This window comes from Monodon monoceros, unplaced genomic scaffold (assembly GCF_005190385.1).
Source record: "Monodon monoceros isolate NGI ecotype Baffin Bay Population unplaced genomic scaffold, NGI_Narwhal_1 Super_Scaffold_6, whole genome shotgun sequence".
Taxonomy (NCBI): Eukaryota; Metazoa; Chordata; class Mammalia; order Artiodactyla; family Monodontidae; genus Monodon; species Monodon monoceros.
In genome coordinates this window covers 88,839,178-88,863,824 of record NW_021703783.1, presented here as the reverse complement: position 1 = coordinate 88,863,824, position 24,647 = coordinate 88,839,178, and the positions used below count along the sequence as shown (strand labels likewise).

Below are 24,647 nucleotides of genomic sequence, written 5' to 3'. Positions count from 1 at the left end.
TATGCAGCATAATGAACAGGCATGTCTATAAGCACATAAAATAATGAATGGGGGATTGGATTGATTCCGAATGAATGGATTTTCTCTTGAATAATGTCTTTGCTTATAGCCATTGAAATCTGTTAATTGGCCTTTTCTTCTTTCCATTCACATATTTATAGAGTAGCAGTGGCACAATGTTACAATGTTATAAAAGAATTAAACCAAAAGAGCCAATCTTTCAGAAAAATAAAATGGCATATTTATGTATAAAATTCAACAAATATTTATTGATTAAAGTTTTCACATGGAATTCTACTCTAATCAGTGGGTAATAGTGCATTTTTCTTTTTTTACTACTTGCCATATTCCTATAAATCTAAAAAAGGGAATGTAGAAATGAAATTGATATCAAACCTAATGTTGTTTGGAAATACTTAAAATTTATAAATGTTTGAGTTAATGTTCAGCAGCGGTCTTGTATCCATTAGCTTAAAGGTCTGATTAACATAAATATGCTTATCGCAAATTAAAATCTCAGAAGACATGCACCAGAGTTGGGAATGTACCTTGAATTTTATCATTGCATGTCTCTCCTTGGTGCCTTGGTTAACTCCAGTGAAATCCCAGTGGGAAATCCCAATGAAGGAAGATTTCCATTTACCCACAACACCATTAGCATGGTATAAATGAACATGGAATTCAGAGGTCCAGGTCAAATTTGAATTCAGTCAAAGGATACCCTTATCAAACAATTAGAGTAGTAAACAGTGTTAAGATGATAGAGAAGACAGTGCATCACAGTATGATAGAGAATGATATATATTCTGCCTTTTTCCTTCTTCTAAACAAAGATTAGGTCATTAAGCCGTTCTATGAGAGACCGTATACCAAACCCCAGGATCTATTTATATTTCTTTTTCCTTCTCTCATTCCCTCTCCATCTTCCTACCTCCCATTTTTTTTCTCACGTCTCTTTACCCCCACCACTCCCCTGCCAAATCTTCATTATCCTTTCACCGTGCTAGTCCTGCTTAAAGATGATCAGGTCCAGAAATGTCATCACCCTCTCATGTAAACCCCCACTGGCATTCTAAAGAGAAGCTGGTACCAGGCAAAAATGAACCCAGAGGTGTCTGAAGCCAACTTGCACATCACTCCTTTTCCTTAATATTCCTCATACAGTTTTTTGTTTGTTTGTTTGCTTGTTTGTTTGTTTGTTTGCGGTACGCGGGCCTCTCACTGTTGTGGCCTCTCCCGTTGCGGAGCACAGGCTCCGGACGCGCAGGCTCAGCGGCCATGGCTCACGGGCCCAGCCGCTCCGTGGCATGTGGGATCTTCCCAGACCGGGGCACAAACCCGTGTCCCCTGCATCGGCAGGCGGACTCTGAACCACTGCGCCACCAGGGAAGCTCCTTCGTATAGTTTTAAATGTTTACTGTCCTCTCTTCCGTTTCAGGTTGGAAATTAAGCCCAGTAGTTGGAGCTGTATATGGGCCCGAGTTGTATGCAGGTAGTATTTAAGTTAATTTTTCCATTTGTGTTATTTATATGTATTTTAAAAATCTATTGTTTTTCAGTTTCCTATTCCTTTGTAATCTTTTTGCACTTTTTCATTTCTTAAATGCACTCAGCATCCAGCTTTCAAGCAGATGTGTCCCTAGGCAATGACGCGGCAGTGCCCCTGTCAGGAAGAGGGGGCATCAACACTTACATTCCTTTAATCAGTAAGTAGCCTATGTTGACCTGGCATGGCTTTTGACTGTTGTGAGTAAACAGTGATGTGTTGGTCTTTTTTTTTCCCCCAAATATAATACATAACTGAAAAGGAGGCATTCGCGAGAAAGATAAATACTATCACAGTGCCCTGTCCTGCTTATTAGCCTGTGCCAGAATCTTTTTGACCAAATGTTAAGATGGCCAAAAAGCATAAATAGTTGGAAAAGTTAGAAGGGGGTGAGGACACGTAAAGAAAATTTTAGTCTGCACTTTGTAATGAAGAAAACAAAAGAAGTAATTATTTGTGGAATGTGTTGTACATGTTATCTGCAAGTCAGCTTTGGGCCCTTGAGTCGAATATCACTCAAAAGCCCCTCCAGTATTATTGCTTATTCTCAGCTCTGTTGATATCTCTAAAGTCATTTTGACCTGAGCCATTTAGCCATTTAGCAAGAGATATAATTAAACAGAGTTCAGTGGACATGGAATCAGTGTCTCTGTGTGCTTTCTAGAGGACAGCACACTTAAAATAGGCCCTTAGAAAATGCCTGCCTCTTTAAAGGATTACAAGGCTGCAGGGGAGAGGTAGTTTCCCTCTCACCTCACATTTCTGAATTGAAATATTTTAGATAAAGAATAAGGTTGACAAATGAAATGTCTGAAGACTACTGTGTGCCTTGGAGTGTGGCAGCATGTCAAGCCACAAAAGAATATTCTTACGAAGAATAATTATTATATGCAGGTAATAACGTTTGGAAACAAGGTTAATAATTAGCCAGTGAAAGAGTTTATATCAATCAATTTAAACTGCCCATAGAAATTAAAAGTCTCGTCTCCATTATGGCAGTAGTGCTCAGAGCTTCCTGACCCGTTTCTCCTCAGCTTGCATTGTAAGGCCGAAATTGGGAAGGAACAAAGAAAACTCACTCAAGATTTGTGATGAATGAGGCATGGAGTCAATTAGTTTGGGCATATTGTATATTTCCATTTCTTTTTGAGAAAAGATGTAATGTCGAGGTGTCTTTCCTGTAATTGGTGCAAAGCAAGCTGTGATTGTACACGTGCTGTTGAATGCAAGTTGGCATTTCTGTCGTATTTTGGGTCTCCCTTTAGTTCCTGGCTTCCCTTACCCAACTGCAGCCACCACGGCGGCCGCTTTCAGAGGAGCCCACCTGAGGGGCAGGGGGCGGACAGTATACGGTGCAGTCCGAGCGGTACCTCCAACAGCCATTCCCGCCTATCCAGGGTAAGCAGTAGATTCCAAAATAAGCAACCGCACAAAAACAGAAAACCATGGCCCTCGTATAACTTCTGGGATGTTGCCGTGCCACATAGTAGAGATTCTGTGAATATTTGCAAATTAACGGATTAGATGGCAAGAACCATACCATTGTCAGAATGTAACAAAATATCAATTCATTACATAAATCTTCATTTTGGCCACCTTAAGCCCTCACAGTAGTGGCTTAAGACAGTAGCCAGAGCTGTCTTGTGTTCACTAGCAGTGTGTTGGCATGGAGTTCACTCAGCATCGCACGAATTTGGATTAACACTCCTGCAGAGAACCAAACTAGAAGCTCAAGACTGTAGTGCAAGACTGCATCTGCTGGATTCACCCCCCTCACCACCACCCTTACTGGGGCTGAGGCTCTCACATGTGCCCTCCCTTGTGGTTTCACTGCCTGGGTGGTGAGCAGCAGAGCTACTTACCCACAATGGATTTGCTTTCTTTGTAGGAAATGGATTAAAAGAGGTTAATTCAAAGATGAACCAAGTCCAATTGAATCAAGGGAGAAAGGGAGAAGTAGGAAGAATTAAACTACAGTTGGCTTCCGAATGATAATAAAACAACTAATGGAGCTGAGCATCCTTCACCCTTTGATTTTTGTATGGAGGGTGTCTCATGCAGTGGAATGATTCCATAGCAACAAATAAATCCTTTGTTATTGAATGGGGGAGAAGGAGTGAAGATGGCAGGTTTTGTTTTCAGTTGTTTTTCAGTGTCAACCTAAAATGTATATTTTTGTAAAGAGTGGACTTTTATAAGTTAGTTGTATCAGCACTTTCTTTCTTCAAAGATGTGACGTTTGTGTTCTTCATCTTTTCTCTGCCTGTGACGGGTTTTTTTTCCATATTCTTAATGAAGAATAAACAGTGGCAGAGGAGCCTATTCATTGCTACATAGTTAAAATGTAAAGGGAAAGAGCCTCCTTTGTAGGTCTTTTTCTGACAGCAAAATTGACTGTGAGGTGTACTAATTTAGCATTCATTCATAGACCAAAGGGACATGCCATTTGGGGTCCTCAATTACACAGAATTAAAGCATTTTTATCAGACAAGACAAATATGCATGTTGAAACGGGCAGGCTTCAGAAGCCACTGGAAGGGAACGACTTTAGAAATAAACTTGTTTGCAGTTTATAGATGTTTAAATTCCATGCATTCCATCATCTCCATCTTCTGCCATTACTTACTTTTAATTTTATCCTTTTTTTCCTCTCAACTTGACCTTTGACCTTCAACCTCTGACATCTCCTTTTAAAGAAGTGAATAAAGATGCAGTATTGTTTCATCAAGAAATAGTCAAGTAAAACATAAAACTGAACCTTGGAAGTTCTACACACTAGGAAAATTGTTTTATGAAGCGTCTTCCATTTCAATCCAAGAGATTTTACCATCATGTTTGCAAAGAGATACTGCTCACCAGAAACATGGGACTTCTTTATTTTGTAATATTCCTGAGTTACTTTATAAAGTGGTTGAATTCATTCCTATTCAATATAGGTCATTTCAGTATATTGGCCAAACTTGAGAACCCGTTCTCTACCAAGTCTGTGTCAGGTATATATTTGCTCAAAGATATTTTATCGTTATGTCTAATCACATCAATTTCTGTGCATTACATTGAACACTAATTTCCCATGTTTTCTTTTTTATTAACTAAACCACCTGTTTACATGGAAGATGGCAAGGAATAAGTCCAGTATTTTATGAGGAATGGCCTAAAATTGCTTTTCAGCTTAGTAAACTAATTTTATCATTAATCATTGTGTTCTAGCCTCCTTGTGGCATTTGATATAGGGAATATTGGAATTCTTCTAGAATTTAGGTGAATATTCCCAGTGAGTGACACAGCTTAGCATAAAATGTATTCCTTTTTAATGCCACCACTCTTCTGTATAGAAGAAATATTTTTCAGTCAGTGCCTATATCCCCTTACTGAAATAGTTGAAGGCTAATTAATCACCACCTGGCATCAGTGCTTTGCATTTTATCAGCCTTCGCATTATGAACAAGTCTCTTTTTTACTAAAATGCAATTGAGAGATTACTTTCTAATATCAATACTTTAACTGCAGTTGGAGACTGTGAAAATGGACAGAATTCAGCTAACTGAACCTCACGGATGAGTTTAATTTGCCTGTTGTATAATACAAGGGCACAGCATAATAGGGGCATTGCAAAGTGTGATCATACTATCCAGTAAATACAACAAAATGTCACTGGGAGTAGAATTCAGAAACTTTCCAACTACATATAAAAAATAAGTTATTTTCATATTCAAGTTAAAAATATAATTTGATAACCTCACTTGCTAATTTGTTTATTGTAACAGAGAAGGTAGTGGTGAAAATTTCCAGCTTGTTCAGGTGAATAAATGATAAATAGATCTTCTAATTTTACATAACCAAATCTTGATTTAACGAATATGAATAAGAAAGTCGTCTTTTTTCTCTACTGCTATTCCATATCTTTTGGTCCCAAAATAATGTTTTGGGGGAGTTATATGCACAAAGTACCTCAAAAAGTTTGACATCCATATTTTAATTATAATAGTTTAGTGTTGCTTAGGATTAAAAAAAGAGTCATGTATTTTGTTTGTTCAATACAAATTCATTTTCTAAACAGAGAGTAAACACTTCTATTCCTAATCAGCTACCTTCTCAATTTTATTCATTTAAATAAAACAGGTCATGCCCAGAACCTCAGTTATCAGTTGAATTTTTCAGAATTCCATGAATATTCTTATGGTCAAAAAAGAACCCTTAAAGTCTTCCAATTACTCCTCCCACTCTGGATTATATTGTTACTATCTGGGATCCCCACTGCACCTTTCAATTCTTGGACCTTGGACCAATCACCTTAACCTTTAGCTCATTACCTCTGCTTGTGAAAGCAATGCATTGTGGGTATTTTTGGTTGTGTTTTTTGTTTTTTTTTTTTAATTACATTTCTCTGTTTACTTTGGTCAGAATTGATTGACTTGTTTTTCTGAGGTGTTGCATTGGTTCTTAAAATGCTGAATAATAATACTTTGCATGCTTGTGTGATCAGCCAAATCTTATCGCATGTCTAATGTGCAGGGTAAAAAAGCAGGTGATGTATGGATATCAGGGAAAAAAAATTACATGTTACTATGAAACTGATAACAAAATACTAAACATAATTTTGAAACATACTTTGCATACAGGTCCTGCCCTAGTGGAATTCTTTGGGTTCTTTTTCATGTTAACCCCTCTCTACACAACCCCTGCCCACCCCCACCCCACCCCCACACACACACACATACACATACACATACACACACCCCTTTTGGAGCTCTTTAAAGAAAAACTTCCTCTTAGGACAAACTTATTTTTTAAAAAATACTCCAGATATGAAAAGTTGGTGTTTCCAATCCAGCAGATTTTCGATAGCTGTATTAGGCCCTCTGGGAATATGCTTTATTTTTTTCATCCTACTTTAATTACCAGATTGGCAGGCGGTTCCTTCCAGGGTTTCCTTCCTCCCCTGCCATGCCTGTCCCGGACTGCCGAGAGAGCTTGTGCCCCTGTGCTCCTCCTGGCTGACTGACCCCGGCCCCAAGCCCAGGGTCCGTATTCATACATCACCTGCCCGTGTAGAGCGCATGTGCATGCTGCCGTCCTCAATAACCGGAATGTGTTTCTGTTCTTTTGTTTTTTTGTTTTTGTTTTTGTGTGGATTTTCTGCAGTGTGGTTTACCAGGACGGATTTTACGGTGCTGACCTCTATGTAAGTACACACACCGGGGCCTTCTCGACCCCATCCCCTGACGAGCCAGCCTTTTTTTTCTGTTTCTTTGGTTTGGTTTGGTTTTTTTTTTTTCTTTTTTTAATATAATTTAATTTTTATTTTCATTTTCCTTGTGGATATATATATATATATATTTATATATTTAAGAATGCAAGCATGCTTCTCTGCCACTGCGCTTGCCCCTGGGTGCAAAAACTAAGCCTTTGGGTTTCCTGATCATTGCTAGAGTCAGTCTACTGGACATATTCTTTTCCCTTCCCTACACCCACATATGTTCTGTGTATCACAAATATACTTGCGAGATGATCAGCAGGTTTAAAGTCTTTTCTTACTGTCGTCTCATGTGCATACATAAATAACAGGACTAGCTTAGCCTGAAACCAACTCTTTCCCTTTTCTGCTTTTCTTCTCATTTCACATCCCTCTTTAGATCATTAGAGCTTTGATTTATGTAGATGGCAGGGAGCTTTCTGAAATGTGTGTTTTCCTGTTTCACATACTTGGAGAGAGCATTGTCTTGTGAAAGTGAAATAAGGAACAGATGCCAGTGAAGGGTGGGTAGGAATAAGAGAAGACCACATACTCAGTGCGTAAGGCTTTTCTGTATCAGAAGGTCCACAGCCAGTGGGGCTTTTTTCTTAACAGCCATCTAGAGGGAAACAAGGGGCATCATTAGCAACCTAGACCATTGTACAAGAGTTGTTGATTCGACCAGCCATGCTAACATCTTTATTACCATCCGTTATTTAAACAGTCTAGCTATAGCTCAAGTTCCGTGATTGGTGGTCACATATTATTTAAAATATGGACAAAGTGATCTAACTGACAAAAAGAGTCAAGTTTTTGAGTTTTGCAAGTCTTTTATTAGGACCTCTCTCCAAAGATCTTTTTCTGAATGCAAGCTTGGTCTAACCACCCACATTGTTAAGACACAATTTCCTGAGAAAAACTTGTCAGCATGAAATGATTCCTTGGGCATAGGGTAGAATTGTCTGGACATGCCTTCTCCACCCTAACCTCCCCAGAGTCAATAAGGGTACCTTTTTAATGAACTGTTTCCACAGTCTGCCAGAGATTCTCGGCAATCTGAAAACGTTAATGAACTTTCAGAATGCACTTGGAGGCCCTCTGTGTTGCAGGAACTAGAGAAAGGATAGAGCAGCCCTCTGAGATTCGGTGGGTGAGTTGTACACACCTGGCCTGTTTAGAGCAGGCCTTCAAAGAACGCTTTAATTTTTATTTTTTTATTTTTTTATTTTTTCCGGTACGCGGGCCTCTCACTGTTGTGGCCTCTCCCGTTGCGGAGCGCAGGCTCCGGACGCGCAGGCTCAGCGGCCATGGCTCACGTGCCCAGCCGCTCCGCGGCATGTGGGATCTTCCCGGACCGGGGCACGAACCCGTGTCCCCTGCATCGGCAGGCAGACTCTCAACCACTGCGCCACCAGGGAAGCCCCAAAGTACACTTTAATTTAACACATGCTTGAAGGAACCTTAGCCATGATTTGGTCCAGCGCTCTCACTTTGTAGATATGTTTCTTAGAGAGATTGTGACTTACCCAGATTACCTAAATTATTTGTTTAGCCAAACATAAAACCCAAATAATCCATATTTCATTAACTCTCTTAGTACTTTAATTAAAATCCACAACTTTCCTCCAGTGGTTTTCAAGAAGTAATGAAAGATCTTTTTTTCTTGTGCTCACCGTGAAACTTGAGGGTTGGGAAACTATATCCTACTTTTACACCAAAGTGCACTTTTCTAAATATACGTATTTATATATGCTCTTAGCGTGTACATTCTCCCATATACGTTAGTATCCATAGTCTCATGACACTCATCTTTATGTTATTTAAGTTGTTTTCTTGAAATCTGGTCTATTAGAGTACACTTCCACTTGCATTATTTCTTAAGTCAGGTTTTTTTCCTCAAATTTCTTCCTTATTTGGGTATTTCTTAAGTGTGGCCTACTTCTACCTTATTAAGTCAACCAACAAAATATTTGTTTACAGTTCTCTCACTTCCTTAGTTTACAGTATATGATTTTATTAAGAGAGAGATGGTTTTTCTGTAGTTGTTGAGAAAATACTCTTGAATCTTTTTATTTACCAACTGGATCACCTTATCAAGCTGAACAGAAGTAGTTCAGTGACCTTGCCGAAACATTTTTTTGACCAGTGGCCCCTTGTTGATGAAAAGACTGAATAGTAATGGTATTTTTAGTTCTTGTCTTAAAGCAGTTACTTGGAGGAAAAAGTAGTGGTGAAATAATACCCGAACCCAAGAATGAAAAACAAGAATACATGAGGAGGGAACTGTTGAGTGAGGCCTAGTGTCATTTTTAATACCGCTTTTAAAACTTCATATTCCATATTCCACAAACAAACAACAAAAACCTCTATCATTTTACCTTGAGTTTGTTTGTTTCTCTCTGCACATTTTCCCTTATGTGGAAATCTATCAATATGCATTTAGTTCTCGTTTCCTCAGAAAAGAAGGTTAGAAATAGAAAGAGAGGAGGGTTTATCTAGTATAAAAAGTGCCCTGAACCCAAGCTTGAAGAGACAACGTGAGGGAAAAGAGTTTAAGTTACTGGTTTTATTTAAGTTATATTAATTTAGGCTATTAACTGTGAAGGTTGTTTGTTTTTTTGTTTTGATTATCTCTTTCCCTGTTCTGCTCTTAGGCCGTAATCCCTGCTAGCCATTTTCTTCCTCGCTGTGTCTTTTGTGACACATTCCTCTCAGGAGAACTGATCTAGCAATTGTGCCCATGATTTGTAAAGAGATTCGCCTTGCTGACTTGGGAGTGTAGCAGATAGATTATGTGTCTGCCCGCCCCGTCTTTTTTTCATCAGTAGAAAAGACATCATTCACCCTAATTCACTTTTTTAATGGGATAACAAACTGCTCCTAATTCTCATCCTGTGAAAAGCATGCTTGCATCCAAAGGAAAGAAAAGGCTGGTGGGCCCCTTAGCGGGCTTTTTTGTATGATTGTTTTCCTTCCACAGCTGTGTTTTTTGAACTGCTCTTCCTGTGTTCTGTTATAGAATAGTCTTACAGGAACCAATCATTAGCGCTAAAATACCTCAGGTAGGAGTGCCAGTGTGACCTGCCAATCAATCAGATTGTGGATTGCAGTGAAAAAATTGAATTATACTAACCATTCCAGCTCCACGTTAGAGATGGGAACAGAGGCTTTTTTGGACAAGCAAGACTTGTGAGCGTGTGATCTAAGCCCTGCTACCTCAGCAGTGCACCCAGTCAAGTTCCTTACAAGAGGGCACTTCCTCCAAAATTCAGTGCTCCTGTCCCATTGCCACACATCCACCCCAGGTGTGTTATACGCACTGTCCCATCACTGCCACCTCTTTTAGTTTGTCAGTCACATTTATCCATGGTGTTTAAACTGGTCTTCTATATTTGGAGAGCTTAGAAATTCGGGACATTTTCTTACTACTGTGAAAGAAATGAGAAAAGGGAGAAGGTAGAATCCATCTAAACAGGACTCTGAATCTCAAATTGGACCCTGTCGTGAAATCATAGTAGTAATTGGGCTGTGCTGCTACGTAAGTTTGAAGTTGTCTTAAAAATCTAGACTTAAAATTGAAACATGTATTTCCCTTGCCCTCTTTTCCTTTCACCTTAAAACTAGATTAGCGAGTGCGTTTGGATAAGGATGCACTGTTAGATTTGCTGAGAGCCGGGTGCTAGGAAAAAGAAAACAATAGACAGCTTTTCACAATTCAGTTAGTTTATTTATGTGGCTACCCAGCAAGCTGTGGGAAATGAACTGATCCGGGGAGGCGTGGAATAGTAGTGTTCGACAAGGTTAGTTAATTAAACACCATCTCTCATCCATCATAAAAGTAGTAAGTGGAAGATACCAAGTTGGTCATAAAAATTTCTTTCCTTAACCCCAATTTTAATAGGATAAATTTAAAAGATTTTCCTTAAAAATTTTTCCTATCTACTCTTCCAAGTAGATAGGTCTCTCACTCAAAAGCAGTAACAATATTATCATTATTATGAGTTTTGTATTCACATCTGTGTGATTCACATTTAATAAAAGGTGCCATATTGCCACGGAAGAGCTCTGTTCTCCTAATGAGCCTCATGCAAGTTCAGTCTAGAGCAGTGCATCTCAGCCGGAGAGAGGGGGAGGTGAGGGGAAGGAGGGAGTTAGAATCGTGTAGAGACGAAGTGATTCCCAGAGGCACAGCCTTAGACCCAAGCTAGCTGGACTGGATCTCTGCTCTGCTGTAGTGATTTGAAGCATCACACCTGCCATTCTCCCCTCGCGCCCACCACCCCCCCACTCCCCTTGCTCTATAAATCTATACATCACATGTAGGGAACAAGCTTTCATTTTGTCTGCTGGTCTTGAAGTACACATTCTTCTCCTCAGTGTCACATTAATGTCATTGTCTTCCAGGTAGAAAGAAGGTGTCTTGACATCACATGCTCACCAAAGTCCTGTTTTATTGTAAATCCTAAAACAAAAAAGTAATAATAAAATTAATGGCCAGGTGAAAATCAAGACAAGGGAGGATTAAACTTGGATAGGCAGGGAAAGGTCAGGTATAAGAGGGAGGATACGTAGAACCCTTCCATTTTGTTCTAGTTAAAACACAGCTACAGAGCTGTGCAGAAGAATCATGTGGTCAGCGTGGCAATGCTGTAAAGTTCACTAGACAATAAAATTGGTTCAGAGTGGAGTAGAAAATCCCTAGGAGGTGACATTGGGTAATGCAAAAGTGAGACTTTAACAACAACAACAACAACAAAAGGATCTTAAAGGTAACAGCATTTTCCTTTGAAAAAGCTGGAAGTTGAAGGCAGGGATGTGTTACGGATATGAGAAAGGATAGCACACAGGAAATACTTTGGAAGAGCACTGGATCAGAATGTATGGGTGTTGACAGAGGGCAAGCATACAGGTGAGCACTGCGGGTCAGAACTGAATCAGGAAGGTTGAATTGGGGAGTGATATAGCAATGGGCTGTCCCAGTTGGGAGCACTAGGAATCATTCAGAATGAATTACAAAGGAATAAGAAAGTAATTATTTTTAAAGGGGCTTGAGGATATTTGGACCAGGCTTAGCCATGCCAAATTTATCCAGCTGTCAGGTTCCAAAAAGCTGTCCGTGTGTGCCCTCTGACATTAGGGTGTGCTGTGGCCATGCTAATCCCCATTTTTTGTTTTATTTCAAATCACACACAGATAGAATCTGCAAACTGCTTCAGATCAAACAGGTCTGATTGTGTGTAAATACATATGTCCTTTTTAATTTTTATTATTAATGGTTGCTTCAGTTTTGCATCGGTGCATGGTTAAAAGCAATACACATCAGCTATCTCATGACTTCATATCTCCAAATGAATTATTTCTCCTCTTTTTTTGTTTGTTTGTTTGTGCAGTCAGCTGAAGAAATGTTAACATCTCACTCTAAATCTCTCAGTGGAGTCTCTGTTCCCTTCTCTGATATAACAGATGGGTTACTGCTTGTTATAATTATTAACATTGTGGTGTGGGCCAGGGCTAGGGTGGGCGAGATTGACTCTTCTTTGGGCTGGGGAGGGGCCAGTCGTTAGGGTCTGGAATGTTAACTCAAGTGGTGACTGACTGTTTCCGTAATACCAGGTCGTTGTGGCTGCACGCTCTAGTAATTGAGGCTGTGTACTTCACCGAGCTTGTGGTAGAGCCTAGGGCAAACCGCTGTCCCAAGAGAATGCTGGGATAGATAGAGTTAGCCAATCTGAGTCTGAACGTGGTGATTTTGCTGGTTGTTCTAGCTCCAGATGTTGGCATGCTTAGTTCTTAATGTGATTAATAAATGTGGCGCCATATCCCCTCCCCACGCCTGAACCCTGTCTCTCCTACCCCTCCCCCACCCTTGTTCTTTTTGAAAAACTTAAGAAACAGCAATGAAACCCTTGGTGTTTCAAACTGCACTTTGTTCTCATGTTCCATAAACAACTTCAGATTTGCTAATAGAAGTGAAAGTTGAAAAAACAGTTTCTCAGCCTGGATTCTTTATGCATTCCAAAATCCAGAATAGAAATAAATATATCTGAATGTTCATTGGCTTATATTATGGTGAGATGTTTTGTTGAATAACCAGTTTAAAGCACCAGCAGAAATACTTTGGACTAAGAATACAGCTAAGAGGAAGAATCCATGACATACAACTTAATTTTTCTAATTTTGGGGTAGTCGTCAATGAATTAGCAAATCAGTTTATTGCGATATTACCTGCCCATCCTAAACACAGACCCCTCCCCTTTAAAGGGCCTCTCTGTAGCACCATTATCATAAAGTAATCAGAAGAGTAGATATGTGGAAATATTACCTGCTTTTCTAAAAAATTAATGTAGTTTTTCTTAAAATTCTGTTGATATTCTCCTTGAGCCTTTTGTTGTCAGTAAAATATTTGCATCCCTGTCCTGTGTTCCTGAATTTGAATAGCAGAGAACCTCATCAAATTCAAGCTCCAGAGTCAGAGTTCACTCATAACAGAAGGAAAGGACTGCAGATAGAGTATCTTCATTTCCTTCCGGCTTGGAGGGAGCCTTCTCTTCCACAGCCTGATCCATTTAAAATTGTCTTGATTAATAATAACATTACCCCCAAACCATTGAGGTTCCGATGGCTTCTTGCAGGTTGAGGAAGCTGAGGGGAAATGGCTATCAGTAACCTCATTCAGAATCTCCTTTTTTCCCCATGGTTAGTCCAATACAGCTCAAATTTAATGATTTAATACAATCCCCAGTATCTCTGACACACCGAGACTTAACTGAGAGTCTAGTCAGTACTTTTATGAGAATGCATACCTCTTTCCCATGGCATAGAACTTCAGTTTTTAAATGTTTTACTCAGAAAGATATAAATTAGGCTTTATTTGCTTTTATTACCTTGACTTTTTCAATTTTTAGAGATTATTTTGGATTTTGAAGGAATGCTAAAGAGAGAAACCTCATGATGCTTGTTTACCACATTATCCTCATTTACAAAGAAGTTTTACTAAACATGGCCCCTCTGTAAACTTCACACTAGCAAACTTTAATTCTAAACTAGTGGAATCATCTCTAGTGATACCAAAAAATTGAGCCTTCAAGGTTCATATTAAGCTTAAAATTTCAGCTATGATGATTAGTATGTTGTTTTGTTTAACAATCCTTTTACTGTTTCATTTTTTCTTTAGAAGTTTAAAAGGTAAAGAGACGCTTGAGTTAGTTTATACATAAATGTATATGCTTATGTGTGTATGTATGGCAGTGTGTATGTTGCAGCCTGGATGTACGGCTTTGCCCCGATCAGCCTGGCCTGCCTGTTCCCATAGACCTGGCTAGAATTCAGAGCAAGCGTGTGGATCACAGATAGCCCCCGAGGGTACTTCCTGCCACGGCCCTATCCGTTACCGTCTCATTGCCAGTGTTTGGTAATACTAATCAGAGTTTTCTTATTTATAGGAATATCTATGGAAAGATTTATAATTGAGAAAACAATGTTTACTTTTCCAAGTCATTCGCTTGAAGAACAAAGAAGGAATAGTACAAAACCACTGAAAGCCAATCAGAGACTTTTTTTTAATGTATATTTGAAGCTGCTTCTGATGAATTTAAGGAGCATAAATTTAAAGAGCAGGAGTAAGCTTTCCCCCATGGTGCAGTGTCTTCAGTTAGAGAAAGCATAAATTAGATAAGAAATAAGCAAAAAGCTGTAGAAACCTCTAAGAAGAAATCACATGTATTTCCAGAATAAGATTTGGACAGAAATAAAAGCAGCAAGCTAGAAGCTTCCCTGTCAGATGGCTAAGACGACCAAGGGTCCCACTAGAAAATGGTTGTTTTCAATCCTAAGAAATGATACAGAAGTAAATTTGAAATTCTTTTGTAGGTTTAGCAAAAACTGAACATTGAAGGAATAGAAAGCAGAAAGTACAGGCCAGAAAGCTTCAGATGTCCATGAGAAAAGGACACAGTAATCTACAGAAACGAAACATGCTGTGCTCGCTGCTGAGGTGCCGTCCAAATGGACATAGCTGTATTTACCTATATTTGATGGGGAAATGATAGTAATAAAAGTACACACCTGAATTAGGTTTAGGTAAAATAGATGAATTCTAGAAAGGTAAAGAAGAAGAAGGAAAGGTAGAGCTTGCCACTTTTTCAAATAGCCTGTCTCGTGTGGCATTTGTTGTTGTGATTATCTTTGAAAACCTTCATGAATTATCTCACCCTGACATTGAAAACCTTTTGAGTATTTGGTTCACCTAAACTGAGGTGAAATAGCAGGACAAGGGGAGTTGAAACTCTCTAGGACTGAGAGGATATTTGAACCTTGGAAGAAAAGCTCCAGAACCTGCTGTGAGATTAGGATGTAAGAAGTCCCAAAACCTTTTAGGGAAGAAAAATAAATGCAGTTAAATGCTTGGGGGGGTGGGCTTCCTGATCTGTTTGAACCTAGTCCAAGGGTCCACAGCCCTTTGTAATCTGATTTGCCTGAGTCTGAAGTATAGATTGGACTTGGCAAACTTTTTCTGTAGGGGGCCAAGTGGTAAAGATTTTCGGCTTCATAGGCCATATGGTCTCTGTCACAACTACTTTCAAAAACAGGAGGCCAACTGCACTGGCCCACAGATGGAGGTTTGCCAACTCCTGATCTACACTGGTTCTTCCTTCTAAATATCGCTTGATTATCTTAGCCTCTTGGCAAACGCACTAGGCCACATGGAGCATAGCACTGTATGGGACCTTTCTTTATATACCGTAGTCTCTTAGCAGTAGATCAATCCAAGTACGCATCAGAGAATCTGAAGTTAACACATATAAATTTAATGGTTTAATCTATAATTTACATTTCCTGTCAGGTAAAGTTCTCCCAACTTCCTGTAAGTATTTTCCCTGTTGAAAGTTCCAACGAAGACAGACCCAAAATCATATCTTCATTTTGGGGAGGGGGGTGGGCAGCGGGGGGATAAATTAGGAGTTTGGAATTACAATAGACACACTATTATATATAAAAATAGATAACCAACAAGGTTCTAGTGTAGAGCACAGGGAACTATACTCAATATCTTGTAATAATCTATAATGGAAAAGAATCTAAAAAAGAATAAATAAATATATATATATGTGTGTAACTGAATCACTTTACACCTGAAACTAACACAACATTGGAAATCAACTATATTTCAATAAAAAAAATGTCTTAAATCATATCTTCATTCCTTAAATTTGAGAAGAGGTTCTCCAGTGTAGTTTATTTTTGTTACTATTACAAATTGCAAAGCAAACCCCTGCCTTGGGTGGAGCTGAATTGTACACTGAGGAGTAACATGCAGACTGATGCAGTTTGAAACATTCTCTCCCCACGGATGTGTCTGTGTTCGTGTCTGTGTCTGTGTCTGCGTCTGCGTCCATCTGCGTGTGGGCGGGTGTGTGCTCGCCTGCCCCCCGGGGGAGAGGCACGTGTAAAGTCAGTTCTCCTCTCTCCTGTAGGGTGGATACGCAGCCTACAGATACGCACAGCCTGCTACTGCAACCGCTGCCACCGCTGCCGCCGCCGCCGCCGCCGCTTATAGCGACGGGTAGGTGCCGAGACGGGGGCGGGGAGCGCCAGGCCGCCCCCCGTCACCCCCTTTCCTTCCCCACGCTGTTTCCAAAAGGGCACTTAGCCCCCGGGACTGCCTGCTGAGCTGGGTTTTCCACAGGCCTTCAGCCTGGACTCTATCCTGCCAAAAACCCAACGGCGCACAGGCTCACACTCCTCCCCTCCCTCCAGCTTGTTCCTGTGTGTTTCTGGCTTTGACCCCAATTTCCCTCTTCCTCATCTCCAGTGCCCTTCTTTTCCATTTTATAGAAGTAATTCAGAAATTTTCAGTTGCTGCCTTTAGGAGTAGAACGGAGAGATTTTTTCCATTCTGCCAGTTTTCTAATAACATTCCAAGACCAAGTTACAAGTCCTTAGCACAGTAAAACCCCTTAATTTTTTTTTTTTTAATCACTGTCTTTCCTTTATCTCCCTGATTGGATTTCTTTTTCCAGTTATGGCAGGGTGTACACGGCCGACCCCTACCATGCCCTCGCCCCTGCCGCTAGCTATGGAGTTGGCGCTGTGGTAAGTAGATGTGCCTTTTATTTTTTCAAACGTTTTACTTCTTCTGACTTTTACCTACAGACTACAGAAGATCTAGGGAGGTGATAATTCAGCCCTTCTTCCATTGCCAAAGTATTAAAACCAATAGGACTGTCTGGAAATTTCATATCACTTCTGTGTGTGTGCTGGTGTGAGCCGCCTGGCCTGGTTAAGGACAGCAGAAAGGAATGAGCAGTGACAGTCTGCCCTGAGTAACGACATTGTTCGGGAGGAAAGAAGGGAACAGGTTGCTGTTTTATAATGGCTCAGATGTTGGACGCACACCTGTGGCAGAGTTTTACCGATGGGTGTTCGCAAAGACTTGGGGCACAAGACTCTCCAGTTTTCACAGTAAACTTTTCAAAGAACTTAACCTGTCTGCTCCAAATGCAGATGCCAAAGGATGTCCCTGCTGTTCCTAAGCCTTCTGGCAGATAGTACTAAAGATCACCAAGCAAATGCCTTACGAAGATATTTTATTACTAACATTTGTGGCAAAGTATGGTATACTTCTTAGAAGTATACAGAAAGTCCACAGAGCTCATCTAGAATAATCCCCCTGTGCTCGCTTCGGCAGCACATATACTAAAATTGGAATGATACAGAGAAGATTAGCATGGCCCCTGTGCAAGGATGACATGCAAATTCGTGAAGCGTTCCATATTTTTAAAATAAAAAAAAAAAATAGAATAATTCCCCTGACCAAACTCGAATCCCCCCTGCAGTATTTTTGTGTTGGCCTGGACACCTCCGGGGCCAATGACGGGACCCACTGGATTCAGCAAAGACTGGCCAGTCCACAGTGATACCTCCTTGTGCCAGACGTTCTGTACCATCCACGGTGTCACTGGCCAACGGCCCGGAAACACAGATGACCGTGTCTGAGAGGGAGGCAGAACGATGGTCACAGTTAAGACATAAAGGATGTGAGAGAGGCTGCCACTTCCCACACTAAATCTCTACTGATGAAGATCTGTGGAAGGAAGTAGTAGGGTCCTGCAGGGGTATGGGGGGCGGTGTTTAGAACTGAAGTCGAGACGTATGATATAAGGAAGTGATGGGAATTCCTGAGGTTTTATTTAGTGCCCAAGTGATATAAGTCCTGTACTAAAAGAATGACCCAAGGAGCGATATGTTCCTAGGGAACTTTTGTTTGAAAAAGATAATTCATTAGATTATGATTAAAGAAAGAAAAGAAGCCCACTTAAAACCCCAGTTTTACATACCATATATATATATATATATATATATATATATATATATATATATATATAAAAGATATGTCAAGAAACAACCTGGTTGGTATTTTTTATAAATTATAGAGGAAATAGACTTTATTCGTTGAAAGATTAACTCAGGTTTAAATCCAGCACCATCTCAAACATGCGATGTGACAGAGATAGTGGTCAGAAGTAACGTGTTCTCCATTGTCAGGTAATGGGTAAGAAGGTAAGATCAGCAGTCTGCTTTAGGTCACGCTTGTAATGAGGTCGTCAAGGTAGACAAGACCCATGCTTTTAAAAATTCAGACTATTTACAGACTTGGTTTTAAACTTCATTGAAGTGCTCTTCTGTGCTAACTCACGTAAATAATGAACCATTAGCATACTCTCCCCTTGAGAACATCAGGTCAGCAGTAAATGTTTGGGCTGTGGTCTGAGCATCTTAGAGGCAGAAGTTGGTTTCCTGACCTCATGCACTAGACAACATCTAACCAGTTGATTTGAAGCTTCTAAGGAAGCTGTTTTTCCAAATCCCTCCTCAGGACATGTCTTCTTTTGTAATGTTTCTCTCATCAACCTTTTAATATTTTTGTGTCTTTAATTACTACAGGCGAGTTTATACCGAGGTGGCTACAGCCGATTTGCCCCTTACTGAAGTGACGTGAGACCCCTGCAAGTGGGACAGCCCCCCAGTTCATGAGGCCTGGCTATTGCAATATTTACTAGTAGAGGAACTCTATAGCAAGATGAAGAGGAAAAACAAACAAACAAAAAACACAAAAAAAGAGAGAATACTTTTTTATACCTCACTATGTTCTTTGAATATGTATTTTTCCTTTAAATTTCTGCCTTTAATTCTTTTGTTCCAAAGATTGTGCATTTTTTTCTTTTTTTCTTTTTTTTTTAACTGTGGTAAAAAAAAAAAAAAAAAAATAACGCATTTCCATGTCTGTATGTCCGTGCTTAGCTTATTCTGTCAATCACGGAAGAGGCAGTCAATGAGGAAGGAGAGACATTAGGAGCTGATAAATGCGTCTGATCAGAAATCAGCAGACAGAATTACCAAAGTGTACCTGGTGCTGAGTGGCTGTGGGACAAGCAGAAGTGGAAGAGATCTCTCTGCAACAGGATATCCTTCTAGTCTTCTGAGTTTCTGGTCTTTGGCAGGCAATTCTGATTGGCTGTGGCTGGAATCCACATGCTAATAGACTATAGGAATGTGTGCTGGCAAAGCAGGAGAATCACTAAGACACTTTCCTCTCCTCTTCCCTCCTGTCTCCTCATTCTCTTTACAATCATCTTACACGCAAGGCCTGAGACAGTTGGCATCGTTTTTGGAATTATAGTATTAATATTTCCAGACATGCGCTCAGACTGTGGATAATAAACACCTCATTAGGAACCCAGTCTCGGAATGAACTCTGGAGTATGAAAAAGATCACTCTTTTCTTTGCTGTAAACCCTAGCATTCCTGTCGGCTGCTTTTCCTTTCACTGAACCACAGCTTAGCTCATCTCTCCTTTTATTAACACCCTGCTCCCGTGTCCTCGAGATTCAGGAGTTTAGGACCCAGGGACAGAAGACTAAATAGCCAGTGGCCAGATGTCCCCGAGGTGTCTTGAGGGCCTGAGGGCTCCAAGTACAGATTGGCACGCGCCAGTGAAGAGGGCGAGGGCAAGAAAAGGGGTGTCAGACGATGTCAGGTTAAGGCGCCCTGATATTCCCGATCTTTCTCTTGCATCAAAAAGTCAGTACAAAGTAGAAAACATATAATAAAGGCTCTGGTGGCAAAAGATAAAGCACCGAGCCCTAGATCAGCCGTCCCTGGAGGTCTCTGTGAGCAGGGCATGTGAGGGCAGGCGAAGGCACTTCGTTCAAGCTCCAAAGCCATAGGACTTTTCATCTTCCAGAGCCTTTACGAGTCACTTCTGTCCACAGTCTGGAGCCCTCGTGGCCATTCCACCCAGCTTCTCACTATCCTCCAAAGACACCCAGCTGAGCACCTGGACCACTTGGTACTCATGAACACTACAGGACATGAAACAAGCCCCTGAGGCTGCTCCCCTCCCGTACAGGAATGAGGGTCTGAAATGGCCAGGACCTCATATGTTGCCAGGAAGAGTCATGTGGTGGCCACCACAGTGAGTCACTGCTATCACTACCTGGCTTCGACTTATCTATCATCAGACAGGGGAGAAAGTGTTTCTCTTCTAGCTCTTAGCTTTTAAAGGCAGGGGTCCTGCAGCATTTCCAAAATGAAGCCATTAGAAAATAGAAAAGCACGGTCCGTTTGGCTCCCTGGTCTATTCACATTGGTACTAGGGTGACCTTTCACCCGAGGGATAGCTGCTAAAGGGAGTAAGTAATTCAGAGACATGGAGCTTCTGGTTTGTTATGGGTTTGTTTTGGTTTGTTTGGTTTTTTTTTTACTCCTGCCTCCACCCGTGTTCTTGACTGATACTGATTCATGTCCCTGAATTAAAATGACTGACATATGACAGCATCAAACATTCTTTGTAAGGAGAGGGATCTGTCGGGGGGGGGGGGGACTGGCCTGTCGTGTATAATACATATCTTCTCCCCCTTCAGAATCCTCTCTCTCCTAATAACTGGGAGGGAGGCTTCCCTGAAACTAGGGGAGACATCAAGGAAGCTAGAGGCCTCGATGCAATTCTTACTGATTCTGGGGAGGAATGCACAGAATAGGGGACACCAGACTGCCCAGTCCGTTGGCCATTATTAAGGGTTCCCCTCCCCAAGCCAAAGTTTGGTTTGTTGCTGTTGAGACAATTTTTGTTGTGTGTGTATATAAATATTTTAGTTTGGGGTGTGGGAATGGGATGTGGGGCTTTCACAGGTGTAGGGAATGGGGGCAGGGAGGATTTTTTTCTTTCTTTTGCTTTTGTTTTGAGGGAGAGCTTTTACTGAGTGAAGAAACTGAGAGAAATTTTGTGTCCTGTTCAAACAGGGACCATTCTCAGAAATGGCAAGCCACTGCTCAGTGGAGGCAAGGCCAAATTCTAAATGGTTATATCCATAGCAGGGGAGGAAAATAGGGCAATGAGTTCAAGAATTTTCTATTCTTTTTTTCCAGAAAGAGGGAAAGATGATGGGAAAGGCAGAGAAGGCAGCTTCCACAGCCCTTTTAAAAGAGGCAGAAGCCTGAGCTTTTGTGCATTTCAGTTCAGCTGGTTCTGGCTGAGGACTCCATAGGCAAGCTCTGTGTTCTCCAGCGGGCCTCTGCTGCATTTCCAGGGATGGTTTTAATACTGCTTCCTTCAGCTCCTTTTACTAAGACTAAATAGAGTTCTGCTTGTTATTAAAGGACCTTTGGTTTTCAGTGTCATCACTGAGAATCGGGGCTCTCGAAGCATCAGTGCTTGTTTATTCCTGACTCTAGTTTGGAGATTGCATACAGGCAGCTTCATCAGAGGCAGGTTCCTCGAAGCATCAGTGCTTGTTCATTCCTGACTCTAGTTCCCACTGGACTAAGAAACTGAGTCAGAAGAGAGTATGGCATCTTGTAAGTTTGTTAGAGGACGCTGGTGAATCATTCCAGAAAACGTATCCATGCTGAATCAATTTCGACAGCTTTACTGTAGGTCACGATGTGGACTTCTATACTAAGCATCTTACTCTTAGGAGCCCCCTAGTGACCACCTTTATCCGAATATCCCTCTTTCAGCCCAGAGAGCTGTCCTTAGAGCTTTTCCAGAATTCCTTATATTACATAGTTCAGCTCCCACTGACCGAGATCAGCTGTTGTGATTCGTCACTTTTAAGGCTCTCAGTTTTTACAAAGCCCACTGTCACCATCCTCCTTCAGCAGCCACAGTTGGAACTGAGCCGATATTATTCTTCCTTGAAAAAGAAGGGGACTGGAGCTCAGCTCTTAGTTTAAGGGGAGCTAGTGGAGCTCTATTCAGTAGAAATCAATGATAGCAGCTTTCTCTCAAAAGTGTGACTCCTCAGGGGCTGAACTGCTCTTAGTTTAGGTTCTACTTTCCTAGAGCTCTAGCAGATAAGTTGGTGAATCACTACCACCCTGTAACTAGTCACATAGCTTCCAGGTAGGAAGGAGGTGTAAACTCGGGATGGAAGCAACCCCAGGGATCTGCAGGAAGGGCTGGATGGCCTCCCTTCCTTCTGGCGGGAGGATGAGGCCAAGGGCGGGAAGCAAGGGACAGCCCAGAGGGCACTGTAAGGGAGGGGGGAGGGTCGTTGGGACCGCCCCCTTTCACCAAGCCCAGCCACTTCTCGGCTGCTTGCAACCCCCTAGCACAGAAACAGTTGCAGAATCGCAGACTTGTTTCCCCCAGAAAATAGGAGGAAAGGGACTTTGGGGGGTGGGGAAGGGGTAGTGGTGTTTTAAAAGCATAAGTTACCTGTTTGCACTGTTTTAAGATAGGAAAAAAAATAGTGGGCAAGGTGAACATCCAACGTAAGTTTGTGTGTTTTTATTTTGTCATGCTCTTGAAAATGTTTGACCGTTTGTAGTATCCACCAGTGAAACCTGATTCTCTGTTGCATAAAACACGATTTTTTTGGAAATGTTACTGTCCGAAAGCCTCTTCCCTCCCTTTCCCCTTTGCTGTGTTCTTCCTTCATCCTCGCTTGACTGATCAACCAGGCAGTAGCCATCCAGGAGCTAGAGCGTGAAGCAGGGCCCTTCCCAAGTAGACTCTGGGTGTCCTAAGCCAGCATGTGCCCTCTGGTTTAGCGAGTGCCGTTGAGTCCCTGGCTCCCATCTTTAAAATAAGGCTTACAGACCAGGCTGCAGCAGGTTCTCAAATTCCCGAATCGGATGCACTAGGAAGGAGGGCGGAGGGGAGTCCTCGAATATGGCGGGTGGCCGCAGTAGCTGAGTTCTCCACGTTCCCGGAACTGTAGCCAGTTACAGATTACTCAGGAAAACGGTCGATCACTTCAGCCATGGTAGTGCTGGTTGGCAGGGCTTGGTAACGGAGAGAACTGCTCATCGGCCACAACTCAAACCTTGCCTTTAAGGGGATTGCCAGCCGGGGCCCCTCCGCCTGGGAGTGACACGCGCCCGCCAGTGTGGCGAGGGCTCAGCTCACACCAGCCAGCAAAAAGGGAACAGCGATGCTCTTCTCTCCCCCCTACCACCCGCCCCTGTTACCAACGCCATATTCCCAGGGGGTGCATATGTTTTTGAATTTTTTAATAATGTTTTTTGGTTTGGTTTTTCCGGGGACTGATGAGTGCTTTAAGCAACGTCGATACCCCACCCAGAACCCCAGCTTTGTCCTTTTCTTGTATTTTTCTGTTCACAGTATTGTGTGTGTGTGTGTGCTTGTCTTGGCAGCTCATTTTGGCTGTATTATATATCGAGTGATGAATTGATCCTCCTTTTTTTTTTCCCCCTAAGGGATATGAATTTTTTTTTTCTTGTGTTATAATTCTGCTTGTGAATAGCTGGAGCAAACCTGGGGCTGACACACGTAAGCTAGGGCTGCACAGTGCTGAGAGAGCCAGGCAGGGTGGCTTGTCCCCGACAGGCTGACCCACCTGAGTCTCTGAGCTTTTCAGTCCAAATCTCTGCAAGGCTAAACATGCCACCGAACCTCCCCTCTTGTCCCCGCTCCCCGTGGCAGGGACGAAACCATCCCTACATGCAACGTGCAGTTTCTCCGGCCCCCTCCCGTTGCCGTGGCAAAACAGGTACCTATGGGGCATGGGGGCATCACATGGGATGCTTGTATAATCGACCACCTGGCCTTTTCTCCCCACTCCCCACTCCCCCACCCCTAAATCTTTTCCTAGGACACCCGAGCTGCTTGCCCAGGGTCCTGTTTCCCTACAAACTCCAGAGAAGCACCCAGGGCTTTGTGACAGTCTCTAATTCCCTCCCCTTCTTGTTAAGAATCATATTGTATAGTAGCTTTCAGACCATACAGTATTCATTGGGTTACTCCTATTATTATCAAGTAGCTGGAATTGTGAAGGTCGGAGTAGTTAGATCTTTAGCTTTTATTCCTTATTTTTTTGTATTACTATCCATGTGTATAAATTATTGATCATGTTGCTGGCTTTTATAAACTCTAAGCGAAGGAGGAGCACTGCCTCTGCCTTTGCAAATGGTAATGAAGCACTGTTTTTAAATAAAAGGAGAAACACCATTCTTCGCCCTGGCCTGCGTGTGTTGATCCTCAACGACCTCTGTTGCCTCCCCCATGCTCCAAAGATAGAACTTGCATTTGCCTTTTGTAAGATGGAAAAAAGAAGGCGGCAAACACGACGCTCCCTGAATGAGATGAGGGGAGAGGGAAACACAGGTCGAGGCTGGTGCCATGGGACCTGCCCTCCGGCTCCTCCAGTCTTGGCAGGAGCTGTCTTCCTGCTTCTGCCTCTGAAATCTTCCGCTTCACTTCTTCCCTTTTCCATCCTCTCCTGGTGTCCTCGCTGCCGCCCTCACCTGCCTCAGAAACTGCCCTCCAGGGGGCGCTTCCCGTCTGGCCACCTGTCACCTCTGTCACCTCTCCCCTGGCTCGGGCCACCACCCAGGCTCCCA

General features: G+C 41.9%; 1 protein-coding gene and 1 non-coding gene across 16 annotated transcripts in view; both read left to right on the top strand.

Annotated features, from left to right (window-relative positions):
- Positions 1-24,369, top strand: part of RBFOX2 (RNA binding fox-1 homolog 2) — a 261,293-nt gene extending 236,924 nt beyond the window's left edge. For 3 of the 15 annotated variants that reach the window (XM_029204172.1, XM_029204169.1, XM_029204180.1), the window contains 7 exons: positions 1,439-1,492; positions 1,614-1,706; positions 2,800-2,944; positions 9,802-9,844; positions 16,256-16,344; positions 16,802-16,874; positions 18,726-19,021. In XM_029204172.1, coding sequence (XP_029060005.1) covers positions 1,439-1,492; positions 1,614-1,706; positions 2,800-2,944; positions 9,802-9,844; positions 16,256-16,344; positions 16,802-16,874; positions 18,726-18,770 — 542 coding nt within the window. In that variant the 3' untranslated portion in view covers positions 18,771-19,021. Of the gene's footprint in view, positions 1-1,438; positions 1,493-1,613; positions 1,707-2,799; positions 2,945-6,691; positions 6,732-9,801; positions 9,845-16,255; positions 16,345-16,801; positions 16,875-18,725 lie in introns of those variants that run through there. The other 12 variants (XM_029204175.1, XM_029204173.1, XM_029204184.1 and 9 more) reach the window with 9 other exon arrangements.
- LOC114886288 lies at positions 17,454-17,560 on the top strand. The gene has a single exon (XR_003791295.1). It is a non-coding gene; the product is annotated as a U6 spliceosomal RNA (small nuclear RNA).
- Positions 24,370-24,647: the final 278 nt, after the last annotated feature.